This window comes from Littorina saxatilis, linkage group LG16 (genome assembly GCF_037325665.1).
Source record: "Littorina saxatilis isolate snail1 linkage group LG16, US_GU_Lsax_2.0, whole genome shotgun sequence".
Lineage (NCBI taxonomy): Eukaryota > Metazoa > Mollusca > Gastropoda > Littorinimorpha > Littorinidae > Littorina > Littorina saxatilis.
Genome location: NC_090260.1, coordinates 18,763,821 through 18,784,795, shown reverse-complemented (window position 1 = coordinate 18,784,795; position 20,975 = coordinate 18,763,821). Strand labels below are relative to the sequence as shown.

The window sequence follows — 20,975 nt, the reverse complement described above, 5'->3', positions numbered from 1 at the left end:
ATGTCACCTCGCGCGGTTCTGCGCTGGGCTTAATATAAGGCTTATAACTCGAAAAGTTTTCGCTCTTTTCTAAAACGGTTTTCACCACTGGATAGGGCATAAAAAAAACTCTTTCAGAAAATGTAAAAATATGAAAATCATGCAAAGGTGACATGCGACTCAACCTGTGGTGGAGGGTCACAAATAGTTTGTCATGAAGCATGTGTGTGCCGGAATGTTGAATGAGAATGAACGTGTGTGTCCTTTGATTATGTTCCTTGTACTTTTGATGAATGGATGTTTGGTTTTGATCGTATGCTGTTTGTTTTCTGCATCACGGAATGACTCACTTCCCATGGCCTGTAGACTATGTACCTGTGTGATGATGCATGTCTTTGAAAATCTTGCATAGTTACAGTTTGTCCAATGTTGCATAGTTACAGTTTTGTTGAATCTTGCATAGTTACAGTTTGTCCAATCTTGCATAGTTACAGCTTGGTCTTGCATTTTGACCAAACTGTTCTAAAAATGTTAAGCATCGCTTGTCTCTATACTAGAAATAGCAGTATGAGTTAGACAAGTTTTCCCTTGACACTGATACTCGTTTTCACTGGAATGATGTCGTGAGTCTGACTGAAATGAACGTCAGATCCTTTGCTTGCTCTGAATTGTGAGTCTTTGTTCTTTGGATTACAGTCGGCGTGTGTCTGTAAAACAGCACGGCTATGCTGGTGTTTTTTCCTTCTTCCTTGAATGATATGTTCCATGGGCAGATGAAGTTGTTGCATCTTTTCGGTCTCGCTAAAAACACTTGCCTGTCTTGGAATTGTGTCCAGCCTGTTTCAATAATGTCTGTCTGTTTGTTGTGGCATTCCTTTTTGAATCTAAAATTGAGATATCTCTCGCTGATCGCATGATCTATAGATGAACTCTTTTCGAAGGACTCATTAGGCATGCGTCTTGTTAACAGGTTGAGGTCATCTTGCGCACTGTGTTGCATTTTGCAGCTTCAGATATTTGCATGAAATCGCCTGTGATCTGCTCACATGTGGCACCCCTTTAAGAATTCTGTTAAGGTCTGTCTGCCTTGGAATTAGTGTTTTGTTGATGATGGCGCATGTCCAGTGAACTAAGATGTACGTCATTCAAACTTAACCATACTTGCTTGCATTGGCTATGATCTTCTGCCAACTTTATTTCTCTCTGGATTGAGGAATTAAAATATGTATTGCTTAATTGGAAGAATATTGTCAAAGTCACCTGACAGTCCTTTCTGTTTTGTCCGGAACAAGCACAAGACTGATGTCTACCACAACATCTTCCACGTGCTAGGGCAGTCTGTGGATGTTGAATCGTTTTCATTGGATACATCACCAAAAGACTTATTATTGGAAGATTTAATCACAGTAAAAATGAAAAATAAAAATTTTTCACCAGCTCGTCGACCGAGTGGTCTTCGAAGCGTAAAAGCCAATTAAGCCAATAATAATGAGATCATGTACAGAAAGGCGTTTAGGTGTTGTTTCTTAGACCTCCAGATGGACAGAGTCCGTATGTTTACTCTTGGTGTTTAGATTGACCTCCCCTTAGTGTTTTTTTGTTCTCTTTAGCTACTCCTTTTTGGTGTTTCAACCTTCCCCATTGTCTGTGTAGGCTGATTTCCTGTGTCAGCTTGTCTGGTTCCCTTTTAGCAAAACCTTTTTATCAATTGTTGTGTGTACAGCCCCCATCCTTCTGTGATGTTTCCCGTAGTATTGGGTAGCTCTGTTCAGATTATACAGTGTGACAGTTTCTAAAGTATTGTCAATCTGTTTAGAAATTCAGCTTTTTCTTACCGTGTGTCGACTCCGCTAGTTAATTATGTATACTAGGTTGAGGGTCTGATGATTTCACGGACTCTCTCGTTTTCCCAGTGACCTGGTCTGTCTGTGTCTAGGTCTGTCTGTGTATAGGTCTAGTCTTCTGCCAGTGCCACGACGTGTAGCGCTTTTTGTGTACAGCCTGGTTGGTTTTGTTGAATCGAGTCTTTCGATCTTCTTGCCTGTGTCTGTGGTTCTCTACTTGCTCGTTCATAGGCGTGGCTTTCGGTAGAGGAACAAACAAACCATACAAAATAATAGAATATAGAAAAGTTAGAGTAGAATTCGCAGAAGAAACAATTCCTGGGATATTGTACTACTCTTGGCATGAGACGTGATGTGTTGATTACCTCTCTCTCTCTCTCTCTCTCTCTCTCTTTCTCTCTCTGTCTCTCTCTCTCTCTCTCTGTCTCTCTCTCTCTCTCTCTGTCTCTCTCTCTCTCTCTGTCTCTCTCTCTCTCTCTCTCTCTCTCTTTCTCTCTCTCTCTCTCTCTTTTTCTCTCTCTCTCTCTCTCTCTCTCTCTCTCTCTCTCTCTCTGTCTCTCTCTCTCTCTCTTCTCTCTCTCTCTCTCTCTCTCTCTCTCTCTGTCTCTCTCTCTCTCTGTCTGTCTCTCTCTCTCTCTGCCTCTGTCTCTCTCTGTCTCTCTGTCTCTCTGTCTCTCTCTCTCTCTCTCTCTGTCTCTCTGTCTTTCTCTCTCTCTCTCTCTCTCTCTCTCTCTCTCTCTCTCTCTCTCTCTCTCTCTCTCTCTCTCTCTCTCTCTCTCTCTCTCTCTCTCTCTCTCTCTCTCTCTCTCTCTCTTTCTCTCTCTAACTTGTGATGAGATGTTCGCTAACTGTGGTTGCTGTCCACATGCTGCTGAATTCGAATGACGACGACAACGACGACGACGATGATGATAACAGCCAGTGGGATTCGTTACATTCTCCTCACGATGTTCCGCCGAGACTGCCAAACAAGACCTGCAGGTTAGTACACTCTGTCTGTCTGTCTGTCTGTCTGTCTGTCTGTCTGCCTATTTATCGTTCTGTTCACGGTCTTCCAGGCGCGATTTGAGGGTGTGGTTATTTTTGGTGGTAATTAAGTAATTGTCACAACAGGTGTTTTTTTCAAAATGTTTTCTACCGCTAATGACCTTGATGTGACCTTGGCAGGGAGTGCGGTTCGACCCTGACCTTCCCCAGACCTTGAGACTGGAGTTCGCCAAGAGCAACACCAAGGTGACCAAGCCCAAGCAACAGTCCCCGCAACCCGCCAACACCCACCCCACCATCATCCACCCCCTCACAGGGCGTGAGTACTCTCCTCTTGGCTGTTTGCTTTATTTTTAATCTTTGTTTTGTGTCTGTCTGTGTGTGTGTGTGTGTGTGTGTGTGTGTGTGTGTGTGTGTGTGTGTGTGTGTGTGTGTGTGTGTGTGTGTGTGTGTGTGTGTGTGTGGAGGCGCGGTGTTCTTCTGGAAACCATTGCCAGCTTATAGCACATGAATGAAGGAAATACAATATACTGGAAACAATCATGATAATCAAGTCACATTCACGTGTTTGTGTTCTTTAGATAGAAAGTAATGGAACAACATTCAGCATCGCCAACCCATAGAATTTAAAGATATATATGAAATGATATAAGTGATAAAAGGCATCATTGAATAATATGCATATATGCAAGGGGACATCAGTTCTTAAATTTTAAAAAAAAGGGGGAAAATTTTTTCAATTCGAGCCACGAGTCGCCTGATGATGGTGTGACTGTTTTTGTTCTTTTCTAACTCTTGCAAGCAGAAGCTTGCTTCAGTCTGAATCTGATACTGATAACCAGAAAACTAAAGTGTGGAGACAAAAAATATTGCAACAGTTTTTGGACCCATTCTGACAGATTTATACCTGCTGGGGGAGGGGGAAGGGGGACTTTTAATGCACAAACAGTCCTGACACACTGTTAAGATTGAAGACAGCTAGCCGCTCAGGTAAGAGGGCCCCAAAGGGTTTAAAATCGTGATCGTGATTGGCGATTTTTGACCTTTCTGTGACCGTGATTGCCGAAATTTCCATTTCTGTGATCGTGATGGGACTTTGCCTGTGATCCGTGATGACAAAAAAATCAAGTATCGTGATCGTGATCGTCATTTGTTTTCGTGATCGTGATGGGCATTATTGCAAAGCATTTTATTTTCAACGTACATTTTTTCACCGCTGTATCACTCTATGATCCTCTATTCGTCAAGGTGTTCGTGATCGTGAAAACAAAAATCAAGGTAACTGTGATCGTGAAAGATAAAATTTCCCTTCCCGTGATCGTGATGATACCCCCCCTTTGGGGCCCTCAGGTAAGGGTATACCAGAGAGAGAATGACATCGACGTGACTGTGGCAATGGTTTCAACAATATGTGTCTCTTGTTTGTTTCTTTTTTTGACTGTCTTATGCACAAAACTGTGTCTACAATTTGGTATGTCTTATTCTCGGAGACAGCTGTCATTTTTGTCTGTGTCAGTCCTCGTAACTATATACCTGTGTGTATGGTTTTCAGGTTATTCTTGATAACTGTCGGGTTTTAGGTGTTGAGTACATATTATTATTGGCTGTATAAACGGAATATCTTTTGATTACTTATGCCAATTTTATTCTTTCTTCTCTCACTCCCACCACTGCATCCACTACACCCCCATCACCCCCTCTACATTACCACCTCCACCTCAAACACTTTCCTCACTTGTCTGGACAGTTTGGAGATGCGTACTGTTTAAGAACTTTGCTTTTTTGAGTCATGCTGTTTGGGAATGATCATTTTTGAGAACCACGGAAATTCAATGTTGAACGATGATTTCACAAGTTCCTAGATTTTTCACAATGTTGTGTTAACAATGGATGTGAGTATCTTTGTTTACGATGTCATTTTAATTTTTGCCCTGAGTGCATGAGACGAAAACAAAATACACCTTTCACGGAAGACATTAATCATTTAAATTGTATCAGCAACAGACTGTAACGTGCTAAATGGACAAATCACAGTCAGAATGAACGAAATGAACAAATCACACAGGAACCTGATTATTTGCATGGCTATCCATAAAAAGCTTTCAATTCCCTTAAATCACGAAAGGGTATGATTTTAAAGTGAGAGAGAAGAAAGAACAAGTCGCGTAAGGCGAAAATACAATATTTAGTCAAGTAGCTGTCGAACTCACAGAATGAAACTGAACGCAGCAAGACCGTATACTCGTAGCATCGTCACTCCACCGCCCGTGGCAAAGGCAGTGCCCGTGGAATTGACAAGAAGAGCGGGGTATTCGTTGCGCTAAGAAGGATAGCACGCTTTTCTGTACCTCTCTTCGTTTTAACTTTCTGAGCGTGTTTTTAATCCAAACATATCATATCTATATATTTTTGGAATCAGGAACCGACAAGGAATACGATGAAAGTGTTTTTAAATTGATTTCGAAAAAAAAAATTTGATAATAATTTTTATATATTTAATTTTCAGAGCTTGTTTTTAATCCAAATATAACATATTGATATGTTTTTGGAATCAGCAAATGATGGCGAATAAGATAAACGTAAATTTGGATCGTTTTATAAATTTTTAATTTTTTTTACAATTTTCAGATTTTTAATGACCAAAGTCATTAATTAATTTTTAAGCCACCAAGCTGAAATGCAATACCGAACCCCGGGCTTCGTCGAAGAGTACTTGACCAAAATTTCAACCAATTTGGTTGAAAAATGAGGGCGTGACAGTGCCGCCTCAACTTTCACGAAAAGCCGGATATGACGTCATCAAAGACATTTATCAAAAAAATGAAAAAAACGTTCGGGGATTTCATACCCAGGAACTCTCATGTCAAATTTCATAAAGATCGGTCCAGTAGTTTAGTCTGAATCGCTCTACACACACACACACACACACAGACACACACACAGACACACACACACACGCACACACGCACATACACCACGACCCTCGTTTCGATTCCCCCTCGATGTTAAAATATTTAGTCAAAACTTGACTAAATATAAAAAGAGAAGAAAGAAAAAAACAATCAAGATTAAACTGTTGTGACAGAAACGTGGTTATATTTGATTACGAAGCAAACAGCAAAATTATCAGAATTCTGTCGCGTCTTTGAAATTATCACATGGTGGTAGTGTGAGGTGGGAGAAAAGTACGCCTTTCAAACTCCAAACTCCAGACTTGTGATGTCTTAGAATTTGATTAAAGTCTACTACTTCTACTACTACTACTACAACTGCATTAGAACTTGTTTTCTCTGTCCCTCTTTACTGGCTTCACTTTGGGGTTGGGTCGTCGTCCTCGTTGGTGTGTGCAGAGTGTACAAGAACAAGAAACAAAAATGTATAGTCATAACACGCACACGTGAACTGCGGTAGCTAACACAGTTATCAGGGATAATTCAGTAATTAATTCTGCCCCAAACGATTTGTTCTTTGTACTCGAGATACCCCAACCAACTCAGAAAGTAAATTCGTCCATCTCAGTTCATCCGAAGCTTGTTGAATTCCTACAAATTAAATGATGTGCTCTTTGTACTCGAGACCCTCCCCAACCAACTCAGAAAGTAAATTCGTCCATCTCAAATCACGCAAAAACAGTTGGATTTTTTAAATTCATTCTGTTTGTTAAATTTCTCTTTTTTAAAGTATCCTGTGAGTGTCTAAAACTGTACCCACGGAATATGCGCGATATAAGCTCTCCCAAGTTCTCCTTTCTAATTCCTTGATTCATAAAGGACAGTATTTCAATAGAGTCTACCTCTTCTCCCAACCCTTTTCAGTTTTCTCTCCAGTAGGCTTCGTCTAAGCGTACCCCACCCTCCGCAATAAGTAGAACACACACTTCAGAGGACGGCTGGCTGGTATATATAACACTTGTCTGCGGAAACAGGAGTTTTGATAACAAAATGAAAGTCAGTAGTGGGCGGCGGTGCTTTTGCATTATGTATGTCGGTGTGTCTTGTTAACCTTGCAAGGTGTAAAGGTTTAAGTTCACGTTGTGCACTGTTTCTTGCCTCTCTCTCTGACTGCCGCCTGTACACCACGGCACGCCACTCACCACACGCTGCTGCTGTTGCCATGACTACCACCGTCGCTGCCATCACTACCACCACTGTTGCCTTGACTACCACCACTGCTGCCGTGACAACCTACACCGCTGCCTTGGCAACCACCACTCTGCCTTTGCCACCGTCACTGTAACCTTCACCTTCGATGACGCTGACCTTCGGATGACCTTGACGGATTTAAACACGTCGTTTTGCATGATGGCTACCCCCCCACCTACCGATAATATGCATTGACATTCTGAATCAAATCGTAATCCTACAAAACTGACACCACTGCATACTACCTGAACATGAATATAATAACTTCGCACACGCTCGTACACACACACACACACACACACACACTAACACACATACTACAAATCTGCACGGGTCATAAACGTGTACACTCACACTGCCACCCCCCACCCACCACCCTCTGTTCACGCACACTGCCTGCCACCCCACAGAAGAGCTCGGAACAGCTATCATGCCCGGAGGCCCCGAGACGTGGGCAGCCGCCGGCCACCCAGCCCTCTCCCCCTACCCGGAGCTGACACCCGCCACCGCTACCGCCCTCCACCACCACCTCATGCAGCAACCCACCCTGACTCAGCTGCCGGTGAGGGTCAGTTATCCACCCCATTTTTTCATTCCTCCTGTCTTCTTTCCTTCACTTCACTTCACCCCTCTCTTGTAGTGTGTTGTGTGTGTGTGTGTGTGTGCTGTAACCGCCTGCACCATGTGACGCACACACGCGCTCGCACTTTGACGTCAGTGTGACATCACGTCCACACGCACTTTTACGTCATCAGTGTGACGTCACCTCAGCTTTAAAGGCACACGTGCAGCACTAGGTCTGTGTCACGCCTTCACCTACCTTTTGCCTGTGCGTGAGTTTGACGTCACTTCCTGTAAGTAACTTTGAACTGTTATATTCAGCTGAATTTGCTGTCAGAGACCTTACTTTTCTTTCCTTTTTTCGGTTTTGGAAAGTTAGTGTTTGTGGATATCAGAAGAAGACTGATTCATTGTTTGAGTTTTACGCTGCTGTCAGCATGCAGGATGATAGCTAAATTTATCAGAATTAAAATGATTTAAGAGTTTAACTGTGCCACGGATTGATTCTCAAATATTAAATGTTCTAACAATAAGGACAGCTTCAAAGGTGGATCACTGACAGTGGGAAGGTGTGAAATCAGGTTTCAGAAGTGAGATCCATAGTTGAAAGGGTGGTCGTGAGAGCGCGGACTTAAATAAACAACTGTAGTTTAATAAACGAGTTGGAGGTGTCAGTTACTTAAAGACCTTGATTTAGTTTAACTTGCAAGCAAGGGACTATGAGATTCAGTAATGAGAAGAAGAAGGCATATATATTTCTATTCTGACGAACATTCACAATGAGTAAATTCATTTATATTGCATACGCAATTTATAAATTCATTTATAAGGCAATGCATTGTTGCAGCGAATCCAATTGCAGTTAGTGTACAATGCTAACACAAACTATGGTTATAGAGCTAGAGTCCCGTTTCACCTCCAGAGGATTAGGTGAAAAGGGAGAAGATAGTTTTTTTCAAAGAAGTTGTTCAGTATAGAATGTAACTATAATCATATGGGACGTGGGTTTTGAGGCAGTGAGGATCGTAATATTCTTGAAATGCAGATGAAATGTAGAGAATTGTTGCACCATGTGAGAGAGTACGTGCATCATTTTGCACGATGACCCAAATGTCCGCACACAGAGCAAGCTTTCCACAACCGCTGTAAGTTTGAGCTTGTAGCTGTGTGTTCTATAGTGTATGCTGCACTTGCCTTCTGTGCACCGTCCTACACTATGTCCTGGCAGTATTATTGTGATCTCAGCAACCGATTCTGCTGCAAACAATGTCATTTTCAGCATTTTGAGAAGGCAGACTTGTGGACAGACTGACTGCACTTCTTCCCCCTTGTTATAAGAGGGGTTTTCAATTTTAGGGCAAAAATGAAAAAAAAAATCGGGGGGGGGGAGAATAATCTTCACCAAAGGAATCAGCAATAATTTTATGTTGAACTATACACATTGGGTATTCCATAGGTCGCTTCTTGCCACTTTTACAAAACTATGTGAAGAAATATAAAAATGTGAAAAAATGTACACATGTGAAAATGTCCGTCGTGTCACGGACAAGTTTTTAATTTTTTTTATGATAAATTTAATCACTCAGTCCATTTCTTTTCAGTTACACAACACACAGATCAGCCTTCAATGGAATAAATCAAAATATGTGGGTTTTGTTTTAAAGAAAGTGCATTGATTACAGAAAATAATAGAGCAGAAAGAAAAAGTAATAAATCACAGCACACGTCAACACACATAAAACTGAAACAAATGCACACATTTATGTGAAACTTTTTTTTACTAGTAACTCTAAACGATGGCAACAAGCACCCAAAACCCTTGATTATGAAACAACATCTTTGGTTTGCAAATTAAGCCTTAGTGTGCAGTGTGACACGATGGACACGCTCGTGACACGATGGACACGCTCGTGACACGATAGACATTTGCACATACAAAAGGAAGCAAGTTTGAAAATTACATTTTTTTAAAATTGGGTATTAAACTAAGCAAACAAAAAGCAGAATTGGAATGCCTTTCCACATGGCATTTTTATAAAACTGAACGAGTCAAGAGGAACAACTGAAAAAGTGTAAAGGTAACAGTCTTTGAACTTAATGTCTGTTATGATAGCGAGCTCTAGGTTGAGTAAACACATTAGACTGCAACGGGGTGTGTCTCCGGAAAAGCTTCTCTTGCACATGATTCCATACAAATAGATCTACAGTGTAATGATCAGAGAAGCCATCTTTTTTAACTGGCTCAGAGATGACAGCCAGAATATCTTCATGGGGGTACCATAGTGTGTCCTTCATTCTTGGTGAAAAGAAACAATTGTCCTTTCCAAGTTGGTGCAAGCAGTCCACCAGGTATTCTCCATTGTCAACGTCTACCACTAGACCGGGATATACCATCTTGTCGTAAGCGACAAACACCCAACGCCCAAGATAATCTTCCGGTCGAATTCCTTCTACACTCTTCAAAAAAAGTTAAGGATAACTTTTTTACAAGCACGCCACACATAACAGACAAGACCGAATTCTTTCTTTTTTTTTTAAATTATATAATTGAACAACCAAGGCGTAATGACAAACAAAGCAAAGATCGAACGCGGCAGCGACAATTTAGCTAGAGTGTGTCAAACGTGACAACCCTCGAAAATGGAATTCACAACAATGTGAATCAGTGTCAATAACGCGTGTGCCCTCCGTTGTGTGCCAGGCATTCAACACATCGTTGGCGCATGGAGTGGATCAGGTTGCATATGTATGCTCTGGGAACTCCATTCCACTCCTGCTGGAGCCATTGCAGCAGTTGACCCAGATTGGCAGGAGGAGGGTGATGTTGCTGTACCCGACAACAAAGCTCGTCCCACATGTGCTCTATGATATGGGGTTCAGGTCCGAGCTGTTGGCTGGCCACATCATCCTGTTGACCCTGGCCTGCTGGATGAAGGTGTTTACAGCTGCAGAGCGGGGAGGTGCGTTGTCATCCTGAAGAATCGCACGAGGGCCGATCGCTTGGAGGGCTGGAATGACCAGGGGTTGCAGGATCTCATTCTGGTAGCGGACAACGGTCAAGTTGCCCACTACATGGTACAGAGGTGTCCTTTGACGTGTGCTGATCCCTCCCCAGACCATCACAGAGCCTCCGCCAAAACGCTGTCGTTCCAGAACAGCGCCTTCTGCGAAGCGCTCTCCGCGACGCCTTCACACTCGGATGCGACCATCAGCAGGTTCCAAGCAAAAGCGGGACTCATCTGTAAACAACACCTGAGCCCACTGCTGACGTTGCCACCTCACATGTTGAGTGCACCAGGCTCGGCGAGCTGCTCGGTGATTAGCAGTCAGGGTTGTTCCTCGGACTGGACGCCTTGCACGCAAGCCAAAGTTGTGTAAGCGGTTTCGGATCGTCTGACCACTAATAACAGTGTTGCCGTGGTAGCTTGTAGGCGTTGCCTAATGTTGTTTGCCGTAGCCATTCTTTGTTGCATGGCCTGCCTCTGAATGAAGCGATCCTCTCTTTGTGTGGTGACTCTGGGCCGACGAGAACGTTGTCGCCCCTGCACTCTTCCAGCTGCGTGGAATCTCTGGTTTAGTCTAATGATGACAGAGGGAGCCACTGCAAGCCTTGGGGCCACTTGCCTGGCAGCAACACTGTCTTGTAGCCATCCTATTACCCTTGCTCTATCCAAATTGCTCAGTTTTCTTCGTGGGGGCATGTTGCTACTGTGCATAACTGTGTCAGCGTGTCAACCTATACAAGGTGGTGAGCGATGTTAATAGCCAGGACCCTGTTGTAGCACGTGCATCACAACCTTTTGCCCTGGCATGCGTTCCGCAAACTTCATGGGGCTATAAAAAACCACCCTTTTTCTACCAAAATGCAGAAACTTTTGAGAAGTCACACAAAGGGAAATAACTCTGCCTGCCAAACAAAATTCTAGGTCAAGACTCATTGTTCATTTGTTAATTCAAACACATTAATCTTTTGATTATTATGTCGATGTTTAATTTTTTGGCAATTTTTTATAATTAGATCCGTTTTTTCAACCGATCCTTAACTTTTTTTGAAGAGTGTATGTATCACTAGATCTACATGCTTACATTGTCAGGTGTATAGATAGCCCATTTCATCGCCTATACATAAATAACTGAATTACATCGAACAAGACACACGAATATGTCCGTTGTGTCACAATTGTGTCCATCGTGTCACGACTGAGATCGTGACACGATGGACCGTGACACGATGGACAAATTTCAAAAAAAAAATTATGAATGCTCCCTGTTCCAAATTTGATTGCAATTTCAAATCTAGATGGTTAAGTGTCCCAAAGTCCCATGTATTGAATGTGATTTGAGCACATTTCAAGTTTTAATCACTATCACACACCCCGTGACACGATGGACATAAAATATTTTTAATACTCACTTTGACAACTTCAGGACACCAATAAAATAAGACGTAAAGGCCACGCGGCGATAGGTTTTTCCTGAAAGGAGGCGACAAAAGGGACGCAATCTTGGTTACATTTAAAATTACGAAAAAAGGGATCCGTCATTGTTTTTCAGTCGCGTTCAGTAAACGTGACACGACGGACATAAAAAGTGAAGACAGCATTTTTTGCTCTTTTATTTTCGTTTCATAAATAAAGTATAAAAGGACATTAAAAAAGCTGCTCACAGATCGGTTAGTGTTCTAAAAAACAATTTTTTGAATATTTTTTCATTCATGTACGATTTTTTTCTGACGATCTACAGACATTTGAAATTTTGCCTTCTAACCAAAAGACACCCATTTTTTTAACACCCTCGCTTACTATTTGACCTTAAAAGGTGTAAGGTAAACACACAAATAACGCAAAACTCTTGACAAGTTTGCGAAGGACATTTTGAAGAAGACATTAACCCGAATTTCAGTACAATCGGAGCACTGTGTGAAGCTCTGAATTTTTTTGAAGTTCAAAGACACGTTTTTGCCTCAAAATTGAAAAACCGTCATATCATGCTACTTCCCTGTTACCTCAATCATAATAGTACTCGGTTGTATCATAACAGTTTCCGTTATGTCATTATAGCGTGTTTTTTCTCCACTGACAAGATGTTATAAAGTGACATCGGCAAAAATAAATAAGTTTGAGTTTAACTACAATTGATACACATGAATATGTTCATATTGTGCCGTTGACATGATTAATTTTTTTTTCTGTTCGTTTTTTTAAAAAAAAAATTTTTTACATATGTAAAAACATGTTCACGTGTGTGGCAATATCAATGTATGGTGGGTTTGTTTTTCACTGTGTGCATTTGATGATACAATGTACGTGTTTGTACTAATTAGCGTATGCAATATAAATGAATTTACTCATTGTGAATGTTCGTCAGAATAGAAATATATTTATCCTCTCGGCAGCTCCAAATGATGAGTTTTGTATAAAAAAATATTTTAAAAAAGGAGAATAATGCCAATGAAAGAAGGTTTTGATAAATACAATAACAACAACAGAGCAACAGTGTAAGATCTAAAAAAAAACAAAGAGACTTATGCTATATGAGTATATACCTGTGCTACAAGAGTAAGTGAGAGTTATGCAGAACTTATTTCCTGGCACTAGAGAATAACAAGCATTGACATTAACCAGCGACTTTCATCCTCACTGTTCCTCAATGTTTATTTTCTATTAGGTGCCACTTATGAAGGAATTGATTCCGCGTAACTCTCACTTAAATCTTGTTGCACATGTCTATCTTTAGAGCGCTCACGTCCCTTTGTTTCTGAGCACTCATTGATTTGCTAATGATTCTAAAGTAACAGTGTACTTATGATTCTGAAAGATGTGTAGAATTTGTTGAAGGTTTCCAATGGTAGTATGTTGAATTTGTCACAGATTTCCAATGGTAGTATGGACCACACAATGTCGGATGGTTCTAGGCCGCCCTATGAAACGTTGGATCAGTGCTCTGCCATCTATCCACGTCATCTTCAAAATTGCTTTGACTTCCGCTTGGTAAGAAAATCATTCATTGCAACCAGCCCAGTCAGTAAACAATGAAGGGAAATAACTCTTTTGAGATGCGGAAGAGTTGTATCCCTTGAAGGTGGGACAAGATGAGCTATATTTAGCTCATTAGCAATTACCGATGGAGACTTGCAGTTAGCGTCATAGTCCATAATGAGCTCTAATCTGCATGATTTTTCAGAGAAAAAAAGGCTTCATATTGAGTGGAAATTGCTTAAACAGCTTGAAGTTTGAAGCACTTAATTAACCCTGGCGTCAATGGCTTTTTGGGGTCCTGATTTGACCTATTATGGTCCGCTGGACCCGAAAAGCAACAGCTAACTAACTAACTAAATGGCTTTTTTTTTTAATGTTTTAACTTGTGTAATGCCCATGAGCTTTTCATAGCCCAGCTTGCCTCACCTTTAAGAAATACAACTCCCCGAATCTGTCTTTTCTCTTTTTCTTTGCCCTATCATATAACAGTGTATTTTGTTAAATGTGTAACTGGTGCATGGTAGGTGTTTGGGATTAAACTTGTGCGTGAAAAAGAAATCAGGTGCTCCATCATTTCGTTTTATTAATTTTTCATTTATTTGTTTGTTTTTTATTGTTTTATCTAAACCTGTGTTATTCCTCCTTTACTACACACACACACACACACACACACACACACACACACACACACACAAACACACACACACACACACACAAACACACACACTTTTGCCAAGGAACTTAAAAACTTGGATAATTTTGCAGCTGTGCAATCTACTTTTTTCATGTGCGGAAGTCAAAATAATTTGCAAGATGACGATGCATGGTTGATTTTCAATTATGGAAAGAGTTCTTGTAAAGATCGAACAAAAGACTTGCTAAAACAAAAAGATGTGTGATATTGGCATCGATTCAGTAAAATAGATATAATTTTTGTATGTAATATGAGGGATATGCCACACATTTTCAGCATAATAGGAAACACAAGTCATACACTATGCGCACTACTGGAGGCAGGAAAACATAAATGGAAACGTTGATTAGTATTGATATTATTAACACATTTTGTTATTTTTTTATTCTGCTATTGTGAGTTTCATTTCATGTTCATTCCTTTAATTCAGACACTTTTTACTTTTTACATTTTATTTGTTTTGGCGGGGTGGGGAGGGGGAGAGTTGCTGATACATACATTGTTGCCTAGTAACCTATAATTCAGTGTGTCTGTCTGTACGTTATATAGGTAATATTGTAAATGTTTTTGTATTTGGTTTCCAAACAAACTGAGAGTAAAACTAAGCCTACTCGCAATCTTTTTACATTTAGTCAAGTTTTGGCATTTAGAATTTTAGTAATCGATCCAAAAATGATTTCTTCTTATTTTTTATCATTTCCTGAATAAAAAAAATATATAGATACACCAAGTTTACAATGGTCGTATGGACCACACAATGTCGGATGGTTCTAGGCCGCCCTATGAAAGTTTGGATCAATGCTCTACCATCTATCCTCGTCATCTACCTAATTGTTTTGACTTCCGTTCGGTAAGCTAAACGAAATCACTCATTGCCATCAGCTCAGTCAGTAAACAATGAAGGGGAATAACTCTGTCGGGATGCAGAAGAGTTGTATTCCTTGAAGGTGGAGAAAGGTTAGTTATATATAGCTCATCATTGGCAATTACGGGAGGAGGCTCGCGGTTGGCTTCAAAATGCATAATGAGCTCTGTTCAGCATGATTTTGGAGAAAAGAAAGGCTTCATGTCTAGTAGACACTGCATCAACAGCGGTTTTGGTTGTTGAAGTACTTCATTTACCGTGGCGCCCATGGCATTTTAAATGGTAATTCCCAATGAGCTATATATAGCCCAGCTTGTCTCACCTAAGAACTCTTACACAGTCTCGACGGAGTTATTTCCGGAATCTGTCTTTTTGTGTGTTTTTCTTGCTAAATGTGTAACAGGTGCATGGTAGGTGTTTGGAATTACACTTGTGTGTGGAAAAGATAGCAGGTGCTCTGAAAAAGATAGCAGGTGCCCCAATCATCATTCCGTGACATCAGTTTTCATTTATTTGCTGCTTTTTTTTTAATGTATTGTACCTATAATCCTTGGTCATTCCTCCTTCACACACACACACACACGCACACATGCACACACACACATGCACACACACACACACACACACACACACACACACACACACACACACACACACACACACACACACACACACACACACACAGAGGCTTTGCCAGGGAACTTAACAACTTATACAACTACAGATGTGCAATTTTCCTTTTTTTGTGCGGAAGTCAAACAAATGGCAAGATGACGATTGTAGATTTTTTATACATAAAAATAGTTTTTGTAAAGACCGAAGAAGGAAACCTGTTTTACGATTCTTGCGGCGATTTAATACAACTTGAACATATTCTGTGTGTAATGATATATATGCCACACATACATAGCATACATTAGTAACACAAGCTCAGTGCTAAATACAGGGAAACCCATTGACACATTGTTTACTATAGGTTATATTCTGATGTTTGTTTTTTTAAATTTTAGTTTCATCGCATGTTCATTCCTTTAGTCAAGACATTTTTTTATTTGTTGTTTTGCTGTGGAAGAAGTACTCTCTCTCTCTCTCTCTTTCTCTCTCTCTCTCTCTTTCTTTCTCCTCTCTCTCTCTCCTCTCTCTCTCTCTCTCCTTACTCTCTCTCTCTCCTTACTCTCTCTCTCTCCCTCTCTCTCCTTACCTCTCTCTCTTTCTCCTTACTTTCTCTCTCTCTCCCTCTCTCTTTCTCTCTCTCTCTCTTTCTCGCTCTTTCTCTCTCTCTCCTTACTCTTTCTCTCTCTCTCTCTCTCTCTCTCTCTCTCTCTCTCTCTCTCTCTCTCTCTCATTAAACAAACAAAAACCGCGTGCTTATTCCGCAACCATCGGAAAAAAGTTCAATCACAGTGCTCTCTTTGTTTCTCTCACATAACAGCTTTTAAGCTTTACAAAAAGTTATCACTGTATATATTACCCCACTTTCCAGGGACCAATGGCCTCTAAGGAAATAAACCATTGTCTTGTCTTGCCACTTTTAACAGCTGCAACCGGCCACCATCCTTGCGCCACCCGTGTCTGTGACGGCCGTTGGTCACCCCCCAATGGTGCCCACTCCCATCATGGCCGGCAGTCCAGTGGGAGGCTTGACCTCCCCCAACGCTGCAGCAGCGGCGGCAGCAGCGGCCGCGGGGATGAACTACTCCCCCCCCTGCTCCACACTCTTCGTCGCCAACCTCGGCCAGTTCAGCTCCGAGCAGGAACTCAAGGACCTCTTTAGCAGGTGAGAATCAGATTGCGTGGTATGTGGCGGCTATTCCCTGGGCTTCTGATACCTCTATTTTAGCTGCAGGCAGACTGAGCTAATTTTAGCACCCAACCTTCCCTCACAGCAGAAATAACACAGCAGCTTCAGCCTCGCTCAGTGTCAGCCACTGATAAGTTCCCTCTCTTGGTATAGCGCTGAATCATTTGGGTATAACAAGCTAGCGAGCTTAATAGTGTGCTGGCTGCAGCTGTTTGAAGCCAAATGATTCCCTCGGCCCTGGCTATTTTTTTACTCGCCACATCTTCAACAAAAATGCAAGCCAGGAACAGCTGTGTTTTCTTTTCCCCCGACTTAGTTATGATGCCTATATATATAGCCTCAGATTTGAGCTTTCTTTGTAAAATTGCCGTCTCTGACCTTTCAGTTATTTAAACATTTCTTATTTGCCTTTTTTCAGCTTCCACGGATTCAGCCGATTACGTATGCACAACAAAGGGGGATCACCTGTGGCCTTCGTTGAATTTCAGGTAAGAACTTCTGATGGTCTTCCTTGATCCAGGTGGAGTCCTCGTTTTCCACTGCGTTTGATTCAGCTCTAGACAGCTGATATGAATGCAAAGCTATCAAAACATTCGTAAAGGAACTATGCAGTTGCCAAAAGTCTTCATGTGGACATGCGGCTATCAACCGATTTGAAGGAATTTTGTGGGGCTGCGGTTAACACCTCTGATTAGTTCTTGAATGTGAGCAGTAAAACTATGAATTCATGTAGGAAATTGTCAGCACATGATTGGAAGATGTTCTTTGTAACCAGGTAGAAAAGTTAATGTCACACAAATATTTGGCAAAACGACGGCAGGGGGTGGGGTAGAACCTAGATACAGTTACTGACGTGAGCTCTGCAATGAAGACACTTGCTAAGGACACTTCCAGAATATAGTGGTCATTAGACAATTAACGGAAGTGGCCGGTTTGACAGAACTTTAAAAAGGTTGCGCACAAATTGCAAAGAAAGTAAACTTTTAGTAATTCCGCGCACATTTATGATACAAAAAATAATGGGCAACTGACAGATTGACAGTTTAAACTAAAGGAATGGGAAAACTCATAAAACCATTGGTTATTATTGTTTATCGTGCAAAGATGATGAACGTTATGTTGTAATAATAACAATGCGGATGTGTATATGGCGTGAATCCAGATACAGTTCTAAGCTCCTCTCAAAAAACATACATAATAAATGAATTAATCTGTACACAATTCAAAATCAAATAATAATAAACATTGAAAGAAACTAGTACAATTTACACAGTTTTCAATGCACAATGTACCAATTATATTCTCTTTCACTAGTGGTCTTGCTAAAATTGTATTTTTCCCCCCTTTTTGTGCCAGGATGTACGACAAGCAACAGAGGCCATGGGCCGCCTGCAAGGATTTGTTCTGCTGTCCTCCGACAGGGGCGGTATTCGTATAGAGTACGCCAAGAACAAGATGGGCGAAGTGGTAGGGGGCTTCTTTTATCTTCCCTATGTCACGCAATAGACCGTGTGTACGTTTCCTTCCTTTCCTTCTATACCTACAGTGTGTCTACAGGGATGAAAGTTCCATTGATAAATCAGGAATTCCTGATTTGAGAAATGATTTCATGCTGGTTTTCCTGATTTGCAAACCATTCCAAGTATTCAAATCATAGAGCAAAACTTGAACGAGTGAGATTTTTCCTGAAGTTGAACATCAGCAACTTTCATCCCTGCTTTTATGTGAACATTGTTGAGAGAGAGGCGATGGGGCGCAAAGCGGGTGGTGTGAGGGGTCGGAACGAGAGATGGAGAAAACTATATTTTTGGAAACTGGGGTTCAGGGATTAAAAAAGAGGGAGGGGGGATATGCGAGGTTAGGCATTGTTATTGTAATCTGACATTTTTATTATGAATTAACAGTGCAATTTAGTTTTTAACTTACGTAATTGAGAATCGAAAAGGTGGCTCCAAAGAAGTATTGAAATGATAACCGAGGCAGTTTTGATTAGAAAAGAAACATGGTTTTTACAGATTTCCAACAAGTTTCTATTTTTTCAAAGATCTTTGGGCTTTGTTTTCTTTTAAAGTACAAGAAATGTAGCCCATTTGTATTTTTTTCCTCAGGCAATTCCTATTTTATTACTGTCCAAAGCGAGCAGTCGAGAGAATGATATAAATGTGTCTATGTTAGTAATTAACGATCGATCCACTATTGAAGTCTCATAATAACAATAATAATAATGCATAATATTTATATAGCGCATGTAACCCTGCTCAAAGCGCTGTACAATCAAAATACTACGACAACATACCATTATTTAACGTGCAATCTCATAATGACTCATTCATTAGCTTCATTTCATACCCGTTCACCTCATCCACACATTTGTGTTTTCTCGGCGCTGTTGTGTAGGCAACAAAAGAAAGATATTATTGGTCTTTGTTTGTTTATTTCTTTGTTTGTTTGTTTTGTCCAGGAGTTATAATGTTTGCGTTATTTGTTTGAAGGAAATGGTCGGTTTTTGTATGTTCTTTTCTTTCTCGTTTTGAAATGAAAATCTGAAGTTTTAAGATGTCCTTGTTTTATTGTTTGTTTGTTTGTTTGTTTGTTTGTTTGTTTGTTCGTTTGTTTGGTTGGTTGGTTGGTTGGTTGGTTGGTTAGTTGATTGGGAATTGTATTAATTGAATCGTTTGCTTGAAAGAAGTTTTTTGTGCGTTTTTTTTCTTCTTTTCTTGGAAAGCAGAAATTGAAGAGGTACATGTTTGATAATTTGTCAAGAATTTTTTTTTTTTTTCAATTTGAAAAATATTGTTTGATCTGCAGTACCTTTTTCCATTTCCATTATGGAAGAAAAAACGTAATTTTGATTAACATATGTTTAGTTTCAATTTTACTCTACTTTTCAAACGATTTATGTTATTGAAATTCGTGCTTGTTTTCGTTTGATTTTTTTCTCTTGTTATTCCAGTTAGTTTTATGTCTTTTTATGTTCATTGTTCATTGTATTGCTTGTTTTTAATCAATTAATATTTGTTTTGTTTTTGTGTTTAAAAAAAAACCCAATTAAATGTATTTCTGTGTCTTCTTGAAAATTCCGCCTGTCTTTGAAAGAGTACTGAAAGACTTGTTTTAACAATACACAGGTGTTTGATCTATGAAGTCGACGTCTAGTCGTACATGGTAAATACAGCAACGTTTATGTTTTGCACAGAGTGTAATCTTCAATTTGTGGTGTGTCGGTGTTGATGCGGGGGGGGGGGGGGGGGGGGACGCAGACAGGGGTTGTGGAAATGGAGGAGAGAGTGTGAGTTTGGAGGTTGTTTTCCCCCCATGCACTAGGTTGTTGCTGTTGTTTCCCTTCTGCTCTCGTGCACTGATTCTGTGTGTGTGTGTGTGTGTGTGTGTGTGTGTGTGTGTGTGTGTGTGTGTGTGTGTGTATGTGTGTGTGTGTGTGTGTGTTGCCATCTTCTTCGTGTTGTGTACTTTAACCATGAAAGTCATAAGCCAGCTATATCAGCTTGTTTTCACTGGTCAAGGGTTTTCTGCAGGCAAATGCTACCATGCTCTGGAATTGGGACACTGACTAACTTTATCTTCAACATTTTGATAATTGATTTCAAAGCTTCTTTGTTCAAATGTGGGGGTGTTTGACACATAACGCTTTAAAATGTTTTATTTGACATTTGTAAATGTCACATTTGACAAGTGTCAGAATCCCTTCCCTCACACAGTACATAATGCAAATCACCATGTATCTCTTCAGGCTCATGACCGTTAGTAAGGCTGATGGGGTCTATGTCGACCAAAAGAGTGGGATTCCCTGTAGGTGGAGTTCCTGGAGGGGGATTCCCTGTATACAGGGAATACCACAGGATTTAGTTCCTGTAGCGTGTCGCTGATATAACTGAAAGTCACGTGATGCTTGGCGACATCGGTAGAATTTGATGTTTTTCAATCTTTTTTGATATTTCTTAGAAATTCGAGTATGGTTTGCAAGTTTTATTGAAAAACTCCACCCAGTGGGATTCCCTGTATACAGGGACTCCCCCTCCAGGAACTCCACCTTTAGGGAATCCCACTCTTTTGGTCGACATAGACCCCATCAGCGTTAGTAAGAGCACCCTTCCACTGTTGGACAC

At 40.7% G+C, this 20,975-nt stretch overlaps 1 protein-coding gene across 1 annotated transcript in view; it reads left to right on the top strand.

Moving 5' to 3' along the window:
- LOC138951517 (uncharacterized) overlaps window positions 1-20,975 on the top strand; it is a 32,551-nt gene that overhangs the window by 5,300 nt on the left and 6,276 nt on the right. Inside the window, exons 3-9 of the mRNA XM_070323125.1 lie at window positions 2,742-2,804; window positions 2,991-3,129; window positions 7,363-7,520; window positions 13,384-13,503; window positions 16,589-16,827; window positions 17,270-17,339; window positions 18,208-18,318. Of these exons, the coding sequence (XP_070179226.1) occupies window positions 2,742-2,804; window positions 2,991-3,129; window positions 7,363-7,520; window positions 13,384-13,503; window positions 16,589-16,827; window positions 17,270-17,339; window positions 18,208-18,318 (900 nt within the window). The remainder of the gene's footprint in view (window positions 1-2,741; window positions 2,805-2,990; window positions 3,130-7,362; window positions 7,521-13,383; window positions 13,504-16,588; window positions 16,828-17,269; window positions 17,340-18,207; window positions 18,319-20,975) is intronic.